Source organism: Phalaenopsis equestris, unplaced genomic scaffold (assembly GCF_001263595.1).
Source record: "Phalaenopsis equestris unplaced genomic scaffold, ASM126359v1 Scaffold000956, whole genome shotgun sequence".
Lineage (NCBI taxonomy): Eukaryota > Viridiplantae > Streptophyta > Magnoliopsida > Asparagales > Orchidaceae > Phalaenopsis > Phalaenopsis equestris.
The window spans coordinates 99719-119636 of NW_018165395.1; the positions used below are offsets into that span (position 1 = coordinate 99719).

General features: G+C 36.3%; 1 protein-coding gene across 2 annotated transcripts in view; it reads left to right on the plus strand.

Moving 5' to 3' along the window:
• The first annotated feature begins 2115 nt into the window (after nucleotides 1-2115).
• Nucleotides 2116-19918, plus strand: part of LOC110032500 (probable protein S-acyltransferase 7) — a 22640-nt gene continuing 4837 nt past the window's right edge. For both annotated transcript variants that reach the window (XM_020736152.1, XM_020736151.1), the window contains exons 1-3: nucleotides 2116-2381; nucleotides 2559-2721; nucleotides 7260-7442. In XM_020736152.1, the coding sequence (XP_020591811.1) occupies nucleotides 2620-2721; nucleotides 7260-7442 (285 nt within the window). In that variant the 5' untranslated portion in view covers nucleotides 2116-2381; nucleotides 2559-2619. The remainder of the gene's footprint in view (nucleotides 2382-2558; nucleotides 2722-7259; nucleotides 7443-19918) is intronic.

Consider the following 19918-nt stretch of genomic DNA (forward strand, 5'->3'; position numbering starts at 1 on the left):
TGGAAATTTAAATCCAACAACTCTAATTAATTATAAACAACATTTTGTCCTTCCATCAATACACCCATATCTTGTTCAACATGCTTGTTGTAGCCAACCATTCATAATAATTATAATCAACCATGTGTGTAGGACCTAACTAGCATTCTAATCAGAATTAAGGATATTAAAACTAGTAAACGTGAAATCTAAAAAAGCCACAATACAAAAATAAAACTCCAAAACATATGAAATTAAATTTTGAAATTTTAATAAATTAAAACTCTATTTTATCAAAACTAAAAAAGTTATATTTTTTCAATCAAATATTTTATTTAATTTATAAAATGATTCTCCATTTATTTAACATTGATTTTAATGTTTAATATTTATGGAAAATTTATTTAAATTTAAAATAACATATTTAATCAGTTATAAATAAATAAATTATGATCATTTTAAGATTAGTTAAAGATTTTCTTATTTTTAAAAATATTTGTTTAGTATTAATAAGTATAGGTTTTACTATAGTTTGTTAAATTGTTTAAGAAATCATTTTTGTCCATTGCTAATGCATATAAGGAAATATCAAAAGCAAAACAAAATAAAATAAAATAAATGCCAAATTTGATACTTGATAATTGATGATAATTTATTTTAATATTTAAATTAATATTTTTACTTTGACATTTTATGTTTTACATGTATTGTTAAGTACATCATTTATAGTAGATAAATAGTTAAGATAAATCATTCAATTCTTTTAAAATTACATTTTTTTAGTCAAATTAAATCAACTTAAAATGATTCCAATTTTGATTAAGCTTTTATCAAAACATTTATACTTGACTTTAAATTTATTTACAAGCTAGTCACTTAAACTTTGTAAGAAATTCTCAATGTCATCTTGGCCAAAATCAACCATTTTTTTAAGATTCCTAAGAAAATTAAATTCACCAAAAGGAACTTGGTGAAGCCATCCTAATAAAGGTAGTTTACTCAGATGTGACCAAAAGAAACCATTAAGCATAGAGCTACTCACCCAACTCACCTAAAGAAGGCATTCTTGATGGTTGAGTAGCCCAATTAATCAAAGCGACTTAGCATAATTACTCATCAAAACTCATCTAACCTAAATGAAATAATTGAATGTGTTTACAAGGATTGGCACCTTATTTGAAAATGACTAATGAGAATTTTATGGAATCATATAGCTATAGCGAGCAAAATTCTTTTTTATGACCAATCTTCATTAGACTTCATTTCTTAAATATAATATTTCTTAAGGAAGTGGGTCGTGAACCCCCATTTATAAATAGAGGGTCAAATATTAAATTTTGAGATAGAGAATAATTGTCTCAAGTATTATATTTTCTCTAATCATATTGTCAAATTTCATAACTTCTTTCTCTATATATTGACTGATAAATTGTAAAACATATGATTCGAATTCGTGATCTTGCAAAAAAAAAACTTTCATTGCTAACCAATGTACAGTGAATCTTTTAACCTTTCTCTCTGTACTCGTTATCCCACTCCTTTTTGTTCTTTCTTTTTTAGACAATTTTTACTCGTAAATATATTTGAATCCACAGTGAATAGTATAGACAAATGTTAAACGTATGTGCAAATTATGTCAAACCATTTAAGTAGCTCAAAATGAGTCCTATTAAGGAGCCATTTTGTTTGCTCAAAAAGAAATGCAATGTAATTGAAATAAACTATAATTGAAGTATGGAGCCTTTGAATAGTTTTAGAGTTATTTGGTCAAATGTAACATTTATTCTCTATTTTTTTTGTGTTTGGTTTTGTAGCAAAAGGAAATCAATATAGAACCTAGTGATGTATTTGAAAATTGTTTGAATCCATGGATTTGTAGACATTGAAGTGAACTAAAAGTTAATTTTCAATTCATCAAAATTTTATACTAAATTTCATTTATACCTTACTAAATATCAAAAATTAAATTTTTTCTGCATTTAATTTATATAAATTCATTAATGCTGGTAATCAAACAACCCCTGAGATGTTTAACTGCAGCTATGCCCAATGTTTTAACCGCGAGCCGTGTTGCATTCCAACGAAAATATTTAGGATTCGGGACAGAAGTGATGGTATTCTGATCTCTCATTTTAAATGTTTCTTTAAATATTTCTTTAGCACTTCAGTAGTTCAGTAGTGGCATGCCCGTGCAGCCTCTTCGGCAGATCCGCTCGCATTTTCTGCCGATGACACCCGATCTTTAACTAGCAGAAGACGCCTCCTTCCTCTAGTTTTCTTCCTTCTCAATGAAGGAGTTGAGCTGACTGTAGGTGACCCAATCCATTGCTGCGAATCTCTGCAGACGGCGCCGGAGCTAGCTTTTTCGATTTCTCTTTTCTGCGATCCGTTTCATCCCAGAGGTAATTGGACAATGTCCTTCCGTTTCGCTGCGATCTCTTCGTGGATTTCCACGGATTAATGACTGTTCTGTGACTTTGTTGCCTAAACATTTTCCCACTTTAACAATTTTGAAACCTTCTCCTCTGAGATTGCAACTTCTGACGATTCTACTTCTCTTCTTGTATTAATTGTTTCAGTGAAAGATAAGAAGTCGAGGAATATTATTGGAACGGAGTTTAGCTTTGATTGTCTGGCAAGATGTACGCAGCGGCTGGTCCTCAGCTCTCTGATTCTAATCAAAGGATCATTGAAGCCAACAATGCATCAAAGAGGGTTTATCAAGTCTGGAAAGGAAGCAATGTACTACTAATTCCTTACCCTGTAACAATCTTCTATGTTATATTCTGCTTATAACAATGTCCATTTTGCTATGCTCATAGCCTATATTCCTTTATTTTTGTCTTCTGTAGCGGTCATGTTTTTGTTTTGAAGGCACGAAGGTTGAGATGATTCTGCTAACCTTAGTTTTGGGAATTTATATGAACTGATCTTGATGCTTATAGCTTTGTGGCAAGTTTCAAACTTTGGGTTCATATTTTATTACTGCTGTTATTTGAAAAAGTGGTATATAAAGTTGTTTTTTTTTAAAATTGCGAATAAAAGCTACTGAACTAAAAATTTATGGTACTGTTCAGAAAATCTACGTCTGACCTAGGGTTCCGTAATGAAATGGATTTTATGTGTTTTTGTTGAAGTCCCGTCCCTGGTTTGAAAGGTGTTATACCCCGACAACTCGGGAGAATATATGGAATTGTCGAATCCTAAATTGGTACACGCCTCGAGAATTGGAGCCGAGAGAAGAAGAGGGAGAGAGAGTGGAAGGAGTAGAGATTCGGAGAAAAGTCCTTTATTCATATTTTGACATCCTATTTATAGGGGCCTATTTGTACAATTATAAAAAAGAGGGATCTGTTTTGACAACCTCCCTAAATACAATTATAGATCTGCTTTGTAACGATTAGGGGCCGAGTATGAGTATAAAAGGTGATGTAACATACCTCCCCCTATCTGTGACTCTTTATGCCGGACTGCTGAAATAATCCTTCGCCTACCCGAAGATAGCTGGAATGTTCCTCGCCATGTGGATCTCGTTTGCCCCGATGGTCCACCTACGAGCTCCTCTGCAGGGTCCTTCCCCTGTCGCCTTATGAGTCCTCTGATGACAACGAACTCCCTTAGTTTTCCGGCCTTGATGAACTCCACTATATTCTTGAGATGGCGAATTCCTCCGTGTCGTACTCATGGTCCCACTGGTAGACACAATACTTGTTTGGATTCCGGAGGGCCGATGCAGTTTTCAACAGAGGAGCCTTCTTGAAATATTTCTTATTTTGAATGACCTAGACTAGCTCTGCCATCGACACATTCATGGGTGTCGAAACTTACATCTGTTGTCGCTCATACTACTGGGAAAACCGCTGGTCAGAATGGTACCTTTGACCCTTATTGCCCCTGTTATTCCCTCGGTTATCGTGGGACCGAGGGTTAACGCCCCACTGACCATCAGGGACTCGATTGCCCTTTGGCTTTTTCCCGTTATTTAGGTCTTTCCTTTTTTATGATCGGTGCTCGGATGATTCCGGTTGGATTCTCGAGGAGACAATAAGGTCTTCCTCAACAGCGACGTGGTTGTTAGCTAGTTCCAAGACCTCGGCGAAAAATCTCAGTTTGAGCAAGTTTAGAACCTGAATCGTTTGCTGCTGACTCCCTGCTTCAGAACAGTCCTGGCGATGAGAGGCTCCAGGTCTTTTATCTCAGCATTTCCTTCTGGAAGCGAATAATGTAAGTCTGCAAGCTTTCATTCTCCCCCTGCTTAAAAGAGTCACCTGAATTCATAAAAGGATGGAATGATCCCATCTAACAGGCTATTGAACAATCGAAGTGCTGACTCCTTCAGCGTGGTCAGGAAAATACGACACTTCATCGTGTCGTCGAGAATAATTATTGTAGGCAAAATGCATGAGTGAAATATAGCATCTCAGGCAACCTCAAAATTTAAGAGTACAAAATCTCAATATTTCTTCTAAGCTTTGAATAATACAATATGATTAATCCTCTGCAAGAATAAGAAATGCCGTAAGAAGTCTGATTTTATACCTAATGACTCTTGCATTCTCTTCCATACATCTCATTTTGATTGGATACAATGATAATTGTTATTTCCTGCTGTTGAATAATATTATTCATGTAGATGTTTTCCAGCTTTTTCTTGGAATTTGATGGGTTGAAAATGAGCGTTTTGCTAAGTTTGTCAATCACTACTCATTCAACATAACTTTATTTGGATTTTGGTCAGCTAACAACAAAATTCATTGCAATCTCCTCACTTCCATTTGAGAATGGGAGGAAGCTACAATATAGCACTAGTTTTTTTATATCTAGCCTTAATCATCCGAGAGATCAAACATTTGGCTAGGAAATCTGTAATATCATTTTTCATATTAGATCATAAAAGTTTTGAAAGATCTTGATACATTCTCGTACTCCTTGGATAAATCTGATATGGTGTAGTGTGCACTTTTCATAGTATCTCCTATTAAAGTAATTCTTGATTTGGAATATATTAACTTTCTATAAAATTCAATGCACTTGTTTGATTAATAATGAATTCAATTTTCACTTCTTTTAATTTTTAAGTTGCGTCAATTTAGTCTCTTCCATCTGATTTGTATTAGTCCATTTTGAAATTGTTGGCTGAATTTTTATGGGGCATATGATGGATTTGTTTTTGAGTGTTAATATCTCAAAGATAAAGTCACTCTATCTTGAGTATCAATTATCGCATCTGAGTGACCATTGAAACTATATAAATTGAAGATTTTATGCTCAAAGTATTTGGAACCAAGTTAGTATTGCTTGGATGGTACTAAGTCAATAAGTCAGTCTTTCATTAAATCAAGTTCAATTCCTTTTCATTTAAAAGAGTTTTTAGGCTCTTATAATTAGTGAAAATCCTATAGTGAAGATAATGACTTAAGACCTTATATGCAAAATTAACTGCGACTAGTTCAAAGTCATAGGTAGAATAGTTCTTCTCATGCATCTTGTGCTGCTAGAGGTCTATTAAGTTACAAGTCTGCAATGCTCCCTATAGAACATATCTTACACTTAATACGAAGCATCACTATACAGTTGAAATCTTTTAGTACTTAATAGAATGCTGACAATAAATACTACCACAAAGTAATTCTTGAGCTTATGGAAATGTTATTCATAAGAAATCAAACCACAAATCTTACAAACTTTGAATAAATTTAATTTAAAGTTTAATAATACTAAAAAAAATTTTCAACAAATCTCACAAAATAATCAAATAGATAAAAAAAGTTATGAATCTTTGTGATGGCGATCGGTCTTGGCCAATTCATTAACCAAGGCTAAACCAAGAATTTAACTAGATGACATAATAAGCATTAAAATTATTTTAATGTGATTTAAATAATATAATGAAACATAATAATGTCATTTAATGTATAATGTTTTTAATGAGGACACTTCAAAATATATAGTATTTTGAATATGATTCTAAATTAAAATTTTTGTATCATATTTTTTTGTTTTCTTTAACTATGTTTTATATATATTTACACACTCATACAAATACTTGCAAAAATATATGGAGCACTATCACTGAATTGGAATGTCAATGACAATCAAAATTATAGGAAATTCCACTAACCTCTCTCTTATTTTTATAAGATATTCAAATTCAAAGAGTTTGGGAGGTTAGAAATTATGGTATATTGATTTAATCTGTTTTCCAGTCTAAGCCTTTTATTTCTAGCCATTAGTCAAAACAAAAAAATCATAAATTGATCAATATGAGAACTGGGCATCATGAAGAACTCGATTAGTTCATTTGGTCTCTAATTCAACTTCTAGTTCTGACCTGTTCGGTTTGAAATTAGCTTTGGGACTTGAACAAACTAGTGAGAGGACTAGTTCATATTTTAGCTAGTCGAACCGATTGTGTGGTTCAATTTTTAAAACCATATTTTCTCTTTAAACACACACACACGCGCGCGCGCGCACACACAGATATATATATATATATATCTATCCATGCACTTGTCTGGTTTGTCTTGGATCTCCCATAGAATTGACTTGAGAAGTTTGATAAGATAAAATTAATTAGTATTATGTTTTTATTCTCAAACAAATGATTTTCTTAACAATATATTGACATACACTTTTTTTTCAGTTGTGATGATTATTCTTTTTTTGTTTTCATTTTAAAATTTTTTGCATTGTGATTTATTGGATAGATTTATTTTGGAACCATTTAACCTTTTATCACCTAATCTCTAATCTGACAAGCCAAAGTGTACCAGAAATACTTTCCATCATTAGCATAGTTTAGAGTTAGCAATTGAGTATGGTAACGTTAATTCAAATTCGCATGGGGCAAAAGTTGTGTGCTTCATAGAGTTCTTACGCACGACTTGGTTATAGTTTCTATTCATAGGATTACAGGATGACATTGATATCTTAATTTTGAGCTATTTATTTTTTTTCTCATAGTGTCCAAATTGACTTAGGGCCCTTCAGAAGTTCCGCAGAAGCTCTGAATGTTGCTGCCTTGTACCAGCCTGAAGAGAACCTTGATGTTAGTGATGAATTTGGAGATTTATTCACTAGTTAGGAAGTGTTTTATGGTGTCATTCTGGTCTTGTTAATTAGATTAATACTGAGTAATATTTTCTGAGCTAGCATTAACCTTTTCAACGTATTCATCAATATTATTACAGTTTCTGATTTAACTCGTAGTTCTGACTGAGTTTGCAACTGATGTGCTGTCTCATTCATGAAGAAAACTTGTTGTCTTCTGCATCTTTCAGAGGTTCTTCCTTGGTGGGAGGCTCGTTTTCGGTCCAGATGTGAGATCACTATTTTTCACCATAGGCCTGATAGCAATTCCAGTGATCCTGTTTGCAGTGTTTGTTTCAGCCCAGCTTGCAGAAGAAATTCATTCTCAGATTGGCTATCTGATCTTATCTATATCTGTGATCTTTGCAGCATATGTAAGTTAACATTTTCTTCTTGGTGCTTCGTTTTACTTTCCATCTCCATCCAAATTCCACTTTTTGATACTAACTGGGTTCTTGCAAATCCTGTCTTTTAAACTAATGCTTTTGGGCAGCTATTCTTATTTTTAGTTTGCTAAATATACTTATCAAAGTTCCAATGGTTAGAAGTTGGTGATTTTTCAGAAGTTACAAGGATTTCTTGTTGTTGAAATTAAACAATGCGATGTGCACAAGCCAGACATGACAATTTCTTTGATGCTGCTTTTAAATTAAATTCAGAAAGCTTCTTTAAATAAGTAGTTCTTTTTCCTTTTTTTATTTTACTTTTAGATGCTTGCATAGTATTAGAACCATTCAATATGTTTTCCTTGTTGTATATAGTCGCTTGAAAGATTCTATTCTGAGTTTCGTGTCAATTTATATGGTGATACCTTTTTAACTCTTCTGTTTGCAAGAGCTTCTTTGATGTTGAAGGATGGCGTCTTAGAGAAGACTTGGGATTAGACCTCGTGATTTTGCAGGACGTTCCAGGTTGCATGGTGTGGGAGACTTGGGTTGTTTACTGGGGTGGATCGAGGAGAAAAATCAAGTTATTGGCCAACAACAAGATGTGGATCAAAACCTGAAATACCATATCTGAATTTTGAGCCTAGGAATAGATAAATATATGACTCCATGGGTTGAAAACACTTGGATATTTGAGAGTGGTCCGCCTAATTACTTTCTTGAATGTTTAAAGGATTATTGAGTTCTTTTGATTTTTTTTAAAGATTTTATAATAAAACTGTATCATACAAGAACTTAACTGGGACAGTAGCCCAAAATGAATTGTTTTCACTTTGAAAAATGATTTTAGAGCCTATAAAAATTAGGGAAAACTCCTATAAGTTGTAGGGGAATATTGCTAGGTTAGATGTGGAGTTGTCCCTGAATTTTTAGAGGCCTTTGATGGGGCCAAAACCTTGTGAAATAATACTAGGTCTTGTGTGGGGCAAGCCTTGTGAAATAATACTAAGTTCTGTGTAGGGCAGTCCCTAGCAGTCAGTACTTCAATCATTAGAAATTGAATTTTGGTTCTCTCTTCTCTCCGTAGTCATCATCAGAATGTGGTGTATCATCGTTGACCTCCTCAGTATTTTCATCCTCCAGATGATGATTACCATTCAAAATGATTATTTGGGTTATGCAGTGGTGTTGTGTATGCCCTTTTTCATTGTTGACCTCATTTTTGTGAGGTCTTGTCTCCTCCTCCTTAGAGCCTAGATTCTAGCTCTAGAAATTTTTCTATTATTTTTATAGGTGGATTCAAGGAAAATTTTAGTGCTGGGGACACTAATTGTTTGAGGGTTAGGTTTAACAGTAGACTTTTGGGTAGATTGGGGAGTGAATCCTATTGTAGTTCTAGCCACTGAATCCTCAAACGCATTTAAGTATTCAATGACAATCATATTCCCTTATCTAAGAGTCTTTAACAGCCCATGAAATTTTTTTGTTCTAATATTTAGGATAATTTTTAAATTTTAGCATCTTCTGCCTAAGTGGGGATACATCTTCATAATTTTTCTTCTTTTGCCAAAAAAATTGCAATAATAGATTTTTGTATGGTCCACGAATATTATTTCGGTAAAGCCATTCTTTGATAATCGTCCATTTGCTGCCAATCAAAAAAATTATCCATTTTGGCTAATTTGGTCAACGAATTTGTGGTTGTCATTGGATCCCATCAAAAGTGGGTGTCTTCACTTTGATTTTTATAGTATAGTTAATAACATTTATCAGCATTTCTAGCTTGACTCTCCCTTCTAAAATGATTCATATACTCTTGTTTATGCCTAACATATGAGAGATGGATTTGGTGTGTGCTATAGGTGATGTTTGTAGCCTAATAATTGGTTAGGCTGGCTCATTATAGCTTCAAATAGGGTTCATGTTTTATTGTTATTCTCTTCCGGATATTGTTGGGTTTGCTTTAGCCTTTCATCATGAGTATTTGTCCTAACATTCAGGGCTTCAAATATTTTGGCTAAACCCTCAAAACTACTCTATTTGAGCTGACTTTAGTTGCATCTTGTGTTAGTGAAGTTGGAGTCTACAAATAATGCAGTAATGCAACTAATTAAATTAAAATGGGTGTAAAGGTTAGCGCTTGTTGTTGTGAGATAATTAAATGATATGACGTGATATGAATTATGAAAATCATAGAAAAATTAGCTTATACATTAAAATAAAATCGTTTATAGGCCTTGTCCAGGAGAAGAGCCTGAAAATGCGAGGTCTCCCAAGTGAGGGCATGGTATTGGTCGGTCGCCTGAAGCATATACCTCCTGTCCATCGACTGCAGCATCTTCTCAAAGACAGGGAACTGGAACATCTCTACCAGGGTCGACGGGTAATCCCCTTTTAGGGGAGTACTGGGGAACCACCCCGTCTCCCTGTCAATCAGCGCATAATTGGGAGTGAATCCTATTGTAGTTCTAGCCACTGAATCCTAGGCATTTAAGTATTCAATGACAAGCATATTCCCTTATCTAAGAGTCTTTAACAGCCCATGAAGTTTTTTTGTTCTGATATCTAGGATAATATTTAAATTTTAGCATCATCTGCCTAAGTGGGGATACATCTTCATAATTTGTCTTCTTTTGCCAAAAAATTGCACTAATAGATTTGTGTATGGTTCACGAATATTATTTCGGTAAATCCACTCTTTGATAATCGTCCATTTGTTGCCAATCAAAAAAATTATCCATTTTGGCTAATTTGGTCAAGGAATTTGTGGGGTCAACGAATTTGTGGTTGTCATTGGATCCCATCAAAAGTGGGTGTCTTCACTTTGATTTTTATAGTATAGTTAATAACATTTATCAGCATTTCTAGCTTGACTCTCCCTTCTAAAATGATTCATATACTCTTGTTTATGCCTAACATATGAGAGATGGATTTGGTGTGTGCTATAGGTGATGTTTGTAGCCTAATAATTGGTTAGGCTGGCTCATTATAGCTTCAAATAGGGTTCATGTTTTATTGTTATTTCTCTTCCGGATATTGTTGGGTTTTCTCTAGCCTTTCATCATGAGTATTTGTCCTAACATTTAGGCCTTCAAATATTTTGGCTAAACCCTCAAAACTACTCTATTTGAGGTGACTTTAGTTGCATCTTGTGTTAGTGAAGTTGGAGTGTACAAATAATGCAGTCATGCAACTAATTAAAGTAAAATGGGTGTAAAGGTTAGCTCTTGTTGTTGTGAGATGATTAAATGAGATGACGTGATATGAATTTTGAAAATCATACAAAAATGAGCTTACACATTAAAGTAAAATCGTTTATAGGCCTTGTCCAGGAGAAGAGCCTGAAAATGCGAGGTCTCCCAAGCGAGGCCATGGTATCAGTTGGTTGCCTAAAGCATATACCTCTTGTCCATCAACTGCAGCATCTTCTTAAAAGCAGGAGACCAGAACATCTCTACCAGGGTCGACGGGTAATCTCCATTTAGGGGAGTACTGAGGAACCACCCCGTCTCCCTGTCAATCAGCGCATAATGGCCGTTCGTCCACACGTCGGCCCCCTAGTCATGAGTGAATGACTATTCAGACGAATCCTTCCCCATCCTCGAAGGAGGAGGGGAAAACTATTGTCCGGGGCAGGATTCCTGCCAAGGAATCTCTCTCTCCCCCTGACTCTGTCTCGATCGAAATAGGCTGCGAAGTGCGACTCGCTTCCCCCAGTTTTTATAGGCCTATAAATGAGGTCCCACAAGGAGTGATTGCAAGGGTCTTGCCGATCAATGATTGGCTGGGCTAATCGTCGAAGCGTAGGACGCTAGGAGTCCAGAGAGGATCCTCCTCGTTCCCCTTATAAAAAACTGGAATGCAACACCATAAGTTCTCTATTTAAAGAATAATATTGTCATGTATATATGATTGCCCATCTTCAGCATCCCCCTCGATCGACTTAGGCGGATCCAAATGGAGGAAAGCCTCCTTTTCCTTGTATTTTCTTCACAGCCGCATGCTCGGCTGTAGCTTTCTTACGAGCCACCTCCCGGATGTCAGATGAGATCCACAAACCCTCAGTCATGGCGTCAGAGCCATCTGGTCGAATCATGCGCTTAACAACCTTGAGATCGAGGTACTGAAACAGGGAGAGGCGCTGGCCCTCAATCAGCGACCCGTGATCTCGAAGATGACCGGGCAAGGATTTTACCTTCTTCACCTTGCACTCGAAAAGGGGAAACGCGAATCCCCCAACCATCTACATAAGAGGCAATCAAAAACATCGTTTTCCAATCCTTGATCTTGTTTTTGAGACCAACATCTAAATCTTGGAGCCAGTGGCAAATTGGATATAACCATCTCGACCGATCCTAAACGAGAAGACGTGGTTGAACAACTTGATCGTCCGGGGGATCTTTATCCTCCGACAAAAAATAATGAAGGTTGTGATAATAGACACAGAGTTCAAAAGAACTTAGGCAGGAATGACCCAATATCGATTGAAGATCGCACACAACTCCCTGCATATTGGCAGTTGAAGGCCCTACTTGAATTGGTCATTGTAAAAAACTAAATCGGTGCCAAACATATCTGTGGCTCGCTCGTAGCTAGTCGTCGATCGAAGGTGAATCGAGGGATCATTGACGTAGACATCTCAGATCTCCTTCACTTTAGCAGTGGAAAGAACGGAGATTTTCGCAACCGAAATCGAGTTGAACGTCTCCTGGGAGAACTTTCGTGCCTTCAGAAGGAACCTTGGGAAAGTAACAAGTGTAGGTGAAAGACAGAAGGGAAGAGACAGAAAGGTTTCCACAGAAGCGGGGAAGAGGTGACCGCGAAATAAACACAATCATTTATATAGAAAGACAGAGAATACGAAGAACCTCCGACAAGATAATGATATGATAGAAACCACTCAGTATTCGAGGTAAGCCAATCATAGTCGAAAATAGAAAACTTTATATTTTTATTTATTTATTTTCCAAGATGTACATTACATAAAAACCCTTGGAAATTATTCCGAGAGAATAAACCTAACTCAAGATCGTCTGCTGCTTGACCCAAGACAAACACTTGGTGAAGTAACCTCTCATACATGAACTCACCACCGAGTTTAAATAACTCGGTTCGACTGGTCCCCACCTGGGCGGGAGGGTCCTCTGACGGCCAATAGCCCTAAGAAAGGCACACCATCTCCTCCCGAGTGGCGACCATCACCCTCTGGAAGGCATAAAACTCCTCACGCAAAGAAACTAACTGTTTCTCCATCCAATTGATTCTCATCATCCCCTCGGCTATTCTTCGATCATCAACCCCTTGAGGTTGTTCCATAGTACATGCAAAGCATTCCTCCATCTCCGCAAGACGGTGCATTAACAAATCAGAGGACACCTGAAGTACCTCAGTCATCTCGTCATCCCTCGATGCGTTGAGAGTTCCTTGACGATCTGGGCCCTAGCCCTCGCCACGAGGTGGATTCTCCTCGCCCGTCCTCTAGTCCACAACAATCACGTCCTCCGCAGAATCAACACCAAGATCTGATGAAAAGTAATCGATTGTCAGGACCTCTATGGCTGCACCAATAGAAAAAAAAAGTACTAGTACTTAGGCTCTGTTTGGGGCGACTGTTTTAGCGTGGCAGCGGGCGGCCGTATTTCGTCGTTTAGGGCGGCTTTCTAATCAAGGTGGCAGCGCCGCACAGTAAAAAATGAGTTGCGGGATCAACCCTGCGACCCACGTTTATTCTTAAGATTTTTACGTGCATACCCCCCTTTCGACTGCATTCATGTTTTCTGCTATTATTATTTACCGCAGAGCTTCCTCTTCCTTTGCCCTAACCGACGTGCCGGAGTCCACATTATTGCAGTATACCCTCCTTATAATTTTTTGAGACATTTACGTTTCTTGTTGCTCTGCACTGAGTGGATTCAAATGTATTTTTTTGGTTTGATGCTTCTATATGGTGATAGTTTTAGTGTGGTGGATCTTTCCTTAGCTTTCTTTTTTTTTTCCTTACTGCTAGTAGCAAATATGTCTAATTTCATTCAAAGTCATGGAAATTTACTAGTGGCACCACTTGTGGCATTTTGATGAGAAGAGAAGCATATTTATCACACACACACATTGTGTGATGAGGCAGAAAAGTAGAAAGAATGAGACAGTGATGTAAGCCATGTTTTTCTTTTTTTTGACCTCACAACTAGTAACAAATATATCTAATTTCATTGAAAGCCCTTAAAATTTATTAATGGTACCACCTGTGGTATTCTGATGAGAAGAGAAACATATTTCTCACACACACATTGTGAAATGGGACAAAAAAGTATAAAGTATGAGATAGTGATGTGAGACATCTTTTTTGTTTTTTTGTTTGGTCTCACAGCTAGTAGCAAATATACATAATACCATTCAATGCCACTGAAATTTACTAGTGGTACCACCTATGACATTCTGATGAGAAGAGAATATATTTCTCACTCACACTGTGAAATGAGTCATAGAAGAAGAAAGAATGAGACAGTTATGTGAGCAATGTCTCTTTTTTTTGCATGACAACTAGTTGCAAATATGTACTTCCATTCTCAGCTATTGAAATTTACAAGTGGCTTCACAACCAGTAGTAAATATGCATGATACCATTCAATGCCACTGAAATTTACTAGTGATACTACCTGTGGCAATCTGATGAAAATAGAAGTATATTTTTCACTCACACACACTGTTGTATGATGAAGAGAAGTAGAAAAAATGAGGCAGTGATGTGAGCATTAGTTTTTGTTTTTGGCCTCACAGTTAGTAGGAAATATGTATACTTTCATTCCCAACCACTGAATTTTTCCAGTGGTGCCACCTGTGACATTCTGATGAGAAGATAAGTATAGTTTTCGCACACACACTGTGAAACGAGTCATAGAAGAAGAAATAATGAGACAGTTATGTGAGCATTGAAGTATTTTAACAACACAACACAATCAATTTCAAAATGAATTTTATCCCATTTAAAAGCAACGACAATTTTGGCAACATAGAGGATAGCCCACAATTCTGACTCCATAGGAAAAGCCGCTTGACAGGAGAAGCAAAAAAACAAATACACCCACCCAATTCATCTTTAAACACCCCACTAGCTCCTGCATAGCTTCCAGATCAACTTCCGTCAACATTGACTTTCTTCCCCAAGTTTAGAGGTTTTTCCCACCATATTTGATTTATGACTTTATTCTTTTGTTTTTGTGCTTCCTCAGTTAAATCTTTGTGGAACCTCATGCCAATAAAAAATGAAAAGCTATAATCGTCATATTTAAAATTTTTAAAGATATAAGCAGCTGCCTTGGCAGTCAAAACTATAGAATTTGCCTTCTAATTAACGTGTTTAGCTGAGTTTCTAGCCATCCAAATAAACCAACAAATGTTATAAGGAAGAAAATTAAAGAGATTTTTTTGCTTCTTACTCCAATGAGCTAAGCATTCATCCATATTCCCACCACTAGGACCAGCCTATCGATACCAAAAATATTGGATATATTGTTCCACACGGATGTTGTAAATGAGCAGTTAAAAAATAGATGATTAGAATTCTCCTCCTCCTGTATACATAAACAACATTGTGAAGGAATAATAAACTTTTTCATTTAAGAAAATCTTTAACGAGCGGCAGCTGGGAGTATAATCTCCACAAAAAGAAAGAAGTTGAAGGACTTAAAAACTTATGCCAAATAGTTTCCCCACAAGCTACAAATCTCTAAGAAAACATATTATAGTAAATGTATTTAGTTAGATAAATAGTCCTATTGGAGTTGAGGATAATCTCAGCTTTCCTTGTAGCATCTATGGGGATTTTGGAAATGACCAAGGCACAGATGTTCCCAATAGTCCCCTTCAGTAGAGCCAAGTTCCCTTGATTGTCACACCACCAATTAGCCACCATTTTATCACCTTTGTTTTCCCCGTTAACATGTTAAAAATCCTTCAAGCACCAAACATCCTGTCAAAGGGATATTTGTCTATTTTAAAGATTCCAATAGATTAACTCTTCAGCCTCATTTTTAACTTCCACCATAACCTTCCAAATTTTAGAATCTCCCACATTATATATGGCATGTATAGAATGCTTCCCTTTGCAATATTTTTAAGACATAAACTCAATCGCAGAGGATTGCTAGCCCTGAATTTCTGCCAGAGTTTCACAGAGTTTATCTTTTGCACAATGTTGAAGTTCCCTGAAACCCAAGCCCCATGTTGAAACAGGTTTGCATAACCTTTTCCAAGCCGCCCAATTCCTTTTATTTCCTCACTCCACAAAAACATGTTAAAAAATAATTCAAGCAAGTGTTGTGCACTTTTTTTCATTTTGAGAACTTGAAATGCATAGAGTGGAATAGAGTTAAGCACTCGTTTAAGGATAGTGATCTTCCCTCACAAAGGAAAGAAAAGAGTTTTTCCAATCCATAATCTTAGCTTTGATAGTATCAACAACTCCATCAAATTGAGTTTAGGGAACTCGCCCCTTAAGAAGGTTCACCACAAGATAGTTAATGGGAAGTTTAGAGATAGCAAAGCTTGTTAAGAATTTAATCCAGCTGATCAAAGAGTTGCTCACCAACTGTTAAAAAAAAATTGACATCTCTCCTTGTTAAACAACATGCCTAAATAGTCTTAAAAAACATAAAGTAGATTGTATACCTTTCTCACCAAATTCTTAGAAGCATTAGAAAAAATTATGACATCATCAGCGTAAGCCAAATGACTAATCACCATTTTGGCTCTGTGATGGAATTGGGTGTACGAGTAGGTGCATTTTAAGTGGGTTATTATTATAGAGAAATAATCAAATGCAAGAATAAATAGTGTGGGGCAAAGAGAATCTCTCTGTTTGATTCCCCTAGCAGAGGAGAAACAACCCTAAGTTTTACAATTGACCAGCACAGAATACTGGTTACATTTCAGCCATCTGGTAATAAGTTGAATGAATTGCTCATTGAATCTCTGCCCTGCAGCACAACAGTAATAAAATTCTATCTTATAGTATCACAGGCCTTCTTTAGATCCAGTTTTAAAATCAAATTACAACTCTACATTTTCTGTCAAGTTCATGAACAAGCTCTTGAGCCAAAAGGATGTTATCAGTGGTCACTCTCCCGTTAGTAAAGGCTGATTGGCTAGGTGATATAATATCATAAAGGATAGGTTGAAGTCGAGTCACTAAAATTTTACTTATAAGCTTTGAAACCACAGAAGTTAGACAGATGGGTCTTTTTACTTACAAGCTTTGAAACCACAGAAGTTAGACAGATGGGTCTATAGTGATCCTAAGTTGCTTTGATATTGTTCTTAGGATTAAATATAATTGTGGAAGAGTAAAAATAACTGCACGGGTCAACCGCCCTGAAAAAGCATTGTATAGCAGCAATAACATCCTTACCAATAGTGTTCCAACAGTTTTTATAAAACTTAGTCGTAAAACCATCAGGGCCAGCAGTCTTCTTATCCCCGGTCTTATTCAGAGCATCTAGTATTTCCTCCTCATTCGGAATTTTAGTTAAGTTTGAGTTTAATGCCCCATTCATCTCCTTGTACCTAACTACAAACTTCATATTGACTGGCAGACAATTCCCGCCACCATTGAAAAGCTTAGAGAAGAAATTGGCCGCATTTTCACCAATTTCCTCCTTATCAGAGATCCATTCCCCGTTTTCATTTTTTATTTTAAGAATAGTGTTAAAACACCTTTTACTTTTAATACACGCATGAAAGTATTTAGAGTTTCTATCACCTTCCTTGAAATGAACCTCCCCAGCTTTCTGTTTAAGGTAATCCTCCTCCCACTTAGCAGCTTGCATTAGGCTTTGTTGTGCAAGTACCAATTCAGAATCATGGTTATCACCTTCTAGCACCACTTCTTCTAACCTTTGCACTCAGCTTCGGCCTCCTTTACCTTGTCACGCATATTCCCAAACTCCTACCGATTCCATTTACTTAATGCTTTAGTAAAATTTATATGCATCGTCCACAATTTATACCAAGGGTTACCAACTGCCTCAATCTGCCAGTTCTTCATAACACATTCCTGAAAACCCGGATGATTCAACCAGGAGTTAAAAAATTTAAAAGGTTGCTTACTAGGTTTAGGAAGAATGGATATAATCAGTAATAGAGGGCAGTGATCAAAACAAACCCTAGCCCAATGTTGCACCTTTGATACCTGAAAAAAGTTTAATCAAATGTGATTAACAAGGATTCTATCTAATCTTTCACAAACTTTCTCCTGTCTCCATGTGAATCTAGGCCCAGGAAAACCTAAATCATACAAACCAGCCTCCATAATGGTATTGAAATCTCAACCAAGTAACCAATTATCCTTCATATTCTGACTTAAGTCTAGTAGTTGTTTTCAAAGTTCCAACCTAGCAGAGTAAAAGTGTTGGCATACACAAATGTAGCGAAGTCGTTAAATTCTTCCTTCCTCACATACACATGTAAGAATTGTTGCTCATTCTTAACCACCACCACATCTAGGTACCTTCTATGGAAAAACCAAATTTTGTTTGAGCATTAGTGATGCATATAAAGTTTCTGCAAAGAATTCCAAGCTTTTCCTCATCAAAATTCACCAAAGGCTCCAAAATAACAAAACACCAAATTTTATTGACCCTCATTAGATGTTTTAATCTATCAAGTTGGGATCAGCAATTCCCCTAATATTTCATATAAACATGTTAATCATAAGAATAAGCTTGAACTCTCCTAGAAGACCTAGGGAGGTGGGCTTTTCTGTTTCCATCAAAATAGTAGTGAAGGTCCTGATCAATTATATGTTAGCTTCCAAGTGTTTTAAGTTCTTGATTACCCTTTTTTTTCCTCATGCTTTTCTTTATATGCCATTCACCTTCCAAATCCTGTCTAGCTGTAGCGAGTGCCTCCTCCATAGGAGTGCATGCAGTTTCTCCACCAAGTAGGGATAGAATCTCAGGCACCCCCTCTTCTAACTCAACCCTACCCTCCTTTGCTAAAATCAACTCAACAGAAGGTATAACTTCCTCCACTGGCCTCAATTCAACTCTTTCTAAGTGATTGCCCAGATTATCTCCTCTAGTGGTAGTTATCACATTCTCCACTAAATGATTCAAGTCCTCTTTTAGTTTTCCAAAAGATGGCCAAACATACGACAATGGGAACAATAATGAGGGTGTTGCTGCACCACAACCTTTTGCCAATATTCATTATGTGCAAAGCCAATCTAGATCTCTTTAGCCACGTCTTGAGTTATATCATGTTCAATCAAAATTCTAGTCGTAGAGGGCCTAGTCAGGTTGAAGGTAGGAATGTCCATTTTCATAGGAAGCCCAAATATTGCACCTAAAGAAAAAAGATTTTCATGATTAAATAAATGTAGCTTTAACCTAGGGAATTTGCACTAGATGGGTATAGTTGGAGGTTCTGTTTAGGGATCAAAGTCCACTGACCACCTCAACAGTTTCATGCTCTTGTTGTCAATTTTTAAATATTTTTTAGCAAATATCCACGCATAATCTTCCTCACGGCCCAGTTGAATAAGAATATGTCTGTCATCCAACTGTCCAATCTTCCATTCACCAAGCAATTTTAAACTAACAAAGGCCTTTCTAATAACATCCATTTTCGGATCACCATAGACAAACTTACCAACCAAAGCAAATTTGCACCTAGTAGCAAGATTGTAAGTATCATTTTCGAAGAGAAAAAGAGCTAGTTTCCCACTTTTTCTTCCAGCTTTCCGCACAAATGGTTGTTCGCCCGCCCCCTTCAGAGTATCATGATACGATTGAGGAAATATATAATTTTTGGAATTGACCGCTACTGAGCCGACCGCAACTTCTGCGAAATATTTATCCATAGAGGGGGATGGATTGAAGGGTGCTTACTTGAAACCTACAAATTGTCACCAAAACGCCCATTGCGCCCAACCCTAGCAGAGCCTTGTATTACATGGATTCAATATATATATATATATATAGTAACTAGCATGAATCTCAACAACTACCTTAGTATACAAGAGAAGTAAGACAGCTTAAAAATTTCTCAATAAAATAAAATATTTCTAACATGGATCTCATTTAATTTTTTAAAAAATGCACAGAAATGTGATAATATTTTAATATAAGTACAAGTGGTTTATTGTGAGGATCCAAGTAACCATACATGCACAAAAGTGCTAGGGACGTCCCACTTTAGTTCTCCTCCCTCTAGTTCTCGGAAGTGAGCCGGTTAACAAATTAGTAAGGTGTGTACCATTGCCCGTAGTAGCCAAAGTATTATCCATTAGATTTCTGAGCTCAAGTAGATTTTCATTCTTTTTCTTCCTCATAGATGTGTATAATTGTCATTCCTCATCCGATGATTGACTCATCTGATCAGTAGTTTCCAAAGGTGGTCGGATAGGTGTAGGTCGTTGCACGTCTTGATCCCCATGAGCCTGAGTAATATTAACATCTTTCTGAACC